The sequence below is a fragment of the Otolemur garnettii genome, unplaced genomic scaffold, assembly GCF_000181295.1.
Source record: "Otolemur garnettii isolate 467f Iridium unplaced genomic scaffold, OtoGar3 scaffold00181, whole genome shotgun sequence".
NCBI classification, from domain to species: Eukaryota; Metazoa; Chordata; class Mammalia; order Primates; family Galagidae; genus Otolemur; species Otolemur garnettii.
The window spans coordinates 3,009,311-3,012,926 of NW_003852576.1; the positions used below are offsets into that span (position 1 = coordinate 3,009,311).

Sequence of the window (3,616 nt, forward strand, 5' to 3'; positions counted from 1 at the left end):
GCCCGGCTATTTTTTTTTTTTTTTGGTTGCAGCCATTATTGTTGTTTGGGGGGCCCAGGCTGGATTCGAACCCGCCACCTTGGGTGTATGTGGCTGGCGCCTTAGCCACTTGAGCCACAGGCACCGAGCTGAACTTTACCTTCTTGATCACATCTTGATTACATCTCCATTTGCCCTCTGTATCCAAATGAAGAGCTTTATGCATATGCATATAGCCCTAATTATTTAGTTTTCCTTGTTTTCAGACTTTGTTGTGATAGTTTATTGTATATATTATTTTGTGATTTACTTTTTTCATTAAATTTTGTTGCTAAGACGTAGCCTAACAATTGAGGTATATGTCTGGTTTATTAATTTTCTTGGAGGTAATTATAGCACCTATTGTTCTGGGCTGTTCTGTGAGTTAAATGAATTGATACATGTAAAGTGATTAGAGTACTGCTTAGCACACAGTGAGGGCTGTAAGAAAGATAGCCATCATATGTTTGCTGTTACTGCTATGGGAAATATATGAATATCACATGGTTTCGTTTACTTTCTTGCTCATGGGCATTTAAGTTGTTTCCAGTTTGTTAGAACAGAAAACTGTTCTCAACATTTGTGCCCTTGTGCAAGGGTTTCTCAAAGCCAAATAGATTGACTTAGAGGATTGCTGGGTCACAAACATAGATTATATCTGTGTGTGACTGTATTAGGTAGTGCCGTTTGTTTACCAAATATTGTGCCTGTTTATATTTCCACCAGCAGTGTGGGCGTTTCCATTTCTCCACACTCTTGCCAACATTATAGATGTGCCCACCACTGCACCTGTATAATTTTTAAAAAATTCTTTGTAGAGATGAATTCTCATTGTGTTGACCATGCTGGTCTAAAAATCCTGGCTTCAAGTGATCCTCCTACCTTGTCCTGCCAAAGTGCTAGGCTTGTACATGTGAGCTTTGGTGGTTGCCCACTTAGAAGTTTTTTTCTTCTGCCCCCTTTTTTCCTAGTGGGTTGTCTGTTATTTTCTTAATGATATTAATCCTTTGTTGATTCTGATTGACGGAAATATTTCTCCCAGTGGGAGGCTTCTTTTTTCTCTTTTTGTAATGGGGTTCTTTGATGACAGATGTTTTGAATTTTAGCAGAATTTATTCAGTTTTCCTTGCATTGTTTATCTTGTTGAAGGAATTTTTGTATATCATTAAAATATTCCCTGTTATCTATTATGAGGCGTGTAAATGCCTTAATATTTAAATAATTGCTCTACCTGGAATTGTTTGTTTATGGTGGTGGGAGGTAGATTACAATTTCCTTTTGATTTTTGTTTGTGGGTGAAGGGTTATGTGGTTGTCCCACTACCACTTAATAGTTCTTCTTTCTTCAATGAATAGAACGGTTCTCTAGAACGGTTTTAAGTGAAAGAACTATCTATTTGTACATTTCTTGGTTTTGTTCCTTATCATAAAGGATGCGTCTAAATTCATTCATCATTGAATACGTTTGTTACAGGTTTGTTTCACCCTTTATAGAAATTCCTTTTTGTCCTAGTTTTCTAAAAGGATTTGAGATTTGAGTGGATCTTGAATTTTATTAAGTACTTTTTCTTGAGTTCCTGCAATGTTGCTGTAGTTTTTCTTCTCTACTCTGTTAAAGGGGAGTAAATAGCTTTTGTGATATTTAGTTACCCTTGCATTCTTAGGATAAATTCAACATAGTTTATGATATAATGTCTTTTTTTATACATGGGTGGATTAAGGTTGCCAATATTAAAAGTTTATAGGTTTGTATGAAAGCAGCTGTTTAATGTAAACTTGTTTTAATATATTTTACAGCAGAAAATATAGGTGCAGAACTCAAAGCTCCACTTAAGCAAGACCCTCTCCAAGTAAGAGGTAAATATATTTTATTCTATTTTTTATTACAATGATGTTTTAGATTAAATATCTAAGAGTTTATATGAAATTTTAGAGTTAGGATATTCTGAGGGTATAGTTCCGTTTTACTTTTACATAGCATTTAAATAGATTGACTATAGGATTTATTCTCCTTATGAGCAAATTTTCTACTGAAGTTTATTTTGTGTTTTTGTCACAAATATTTCCAAGAAGCTAAAGAAAGGAATAATGGTAAATAAGAATCATTAATTGCTTTGTCATTTTTAGAAAAGCACTGTGATTAAAGAACAAAAGGCCAGTATCTTTCAGCTACTGCTTGTTCACTTCCACGTAGAGTTAGGCTATTCTTTTTTTTTTTTTTTCTTTTGAAACAGAGACAGAGTCTCACTTTGTTGCCCCCAGTAGAGTGCCCTGACATCATAGCTCACAGCAACCTCACACTTTTGGTCTCAAGTGATTCTCTCGCCTCAGCCTCCCAAGTAGCTGGGACTACAGGAGCCCGCCACAACATCTGGCTATTTTTAGAGACAGAGTCTCGCCCTTGCTCAGTCTGGTTTCAAACCTATGAGCTCAGGCAGTCCACCTGCCTCGGCCTCTCAGAGTGCTGGGATTACAGGCTCCTACTGTGCCCTGCCAAGTTAGGCTATTCTTATCTGACTTTCTTTTCTAGGAGTGATTGAGTAATGAAGGGATTCTTATTTGTAAATCCATTCTGTGTAATGAGCTATGGTTTCCATCTCCAAAGCAGCCGTTTCATGGAGGCAGCATTTAGTTAAAGAGCATTGTGGCTTGGGCATCATTCAGAACTGGGTTATTTGTGACTCCAGCCCTCACTAGCTGTCTGACCTTGGGCAATTTACTTGATTTCTCTGAGCCTTAGTTTTCTCCTTGTAAAATGATGCTAAAAATGAGACCTCTTTTCTAGGGTAATTTTGAAGATTACACGTAGTAGATAGTCACAGTTAAGCTTAATTAATGTTGTGATAGCAGCCATCATTATCTTCATCATCAATAATCTGGGCTAGGATAGGCCAACAGGAATTTTTAGCTATTTTGAAGAAATTTTTAAAAACTAATATTTTTTCGAAAACCAATCTTTTGAAAGAGAGAGATAATTCTTTCTATTCCAAAGGAGCTCACCTGGATTTTGAGTTTTAAGGTTCTTAGAGTAAGGCAGTTTAGAGACCTGAGACTTATGCAAGAAGAATTCTGAACTTCCTTTATTTATTTTTTAATTTTTAATTTTTTTAATTTTTTTTTTTTTTTTAAGAGACAGAGTCTCATTTTGTCACCCTTGGGAGAGTGCTGTAGCGTCACAGCTCACAGCAACCTCCAGCTCGTGAGCTTAGACGATTCTCCTGCCTCAGCCTCCCGAGTAGCTGGGACTACTGGTGCTTACCACAATGCCCGGCTATGTTTTTGTTGTTGTTGTTACAGTTTGGCCAGGGCTGGGTTCAAACCCGCCATCCTCAGTATATGGGGCAGGTGCCCTTCTCAGTGTGCCACAGGTGCCACCCTTGAAATTTATTTTTAAAGTATTTGTATTAAATAATATTTACTCATTAATTTCAATAGTTAATGTGCTATTTTAGAAGTAACAGATAGGCTCGGTGCCCATAGCACAGTGGTTATGGTGCCAGCCACGTACACTGAGGGTGGTGGGTTTGCACCTGGCCTGGGCCAGCTAGAGAACAATGACAGCTGCAACAAAAAATAGCCACATGTTGTAGTAGGCACCT

At 37.4% G+C, this 3,616-nt stretch overlaps 1 protein-coding gene across 1 annotated transcript in view; it reads left to right on the forward strand.

Moving 5' to 3' along the window:
- The window catches only part of SLC30A9 (solute carrier family 30 member 9), a 73,162-nt gene that overhangs the window by 24,200 nt on the left and 45,346 nt on the right, over nt 1-3,616 (forward strand). Inside the window, exon 3 of the mRNA XM_003800701.3 lies at nt 1,815-1,874. Coding sequence (XP_003800749.1) covers nt 1,815-1,874 — 60 coding nt within the window. The remainder of the gene's footprint in view (nt 1-1,814; nt 1,875-3,616) is intronic.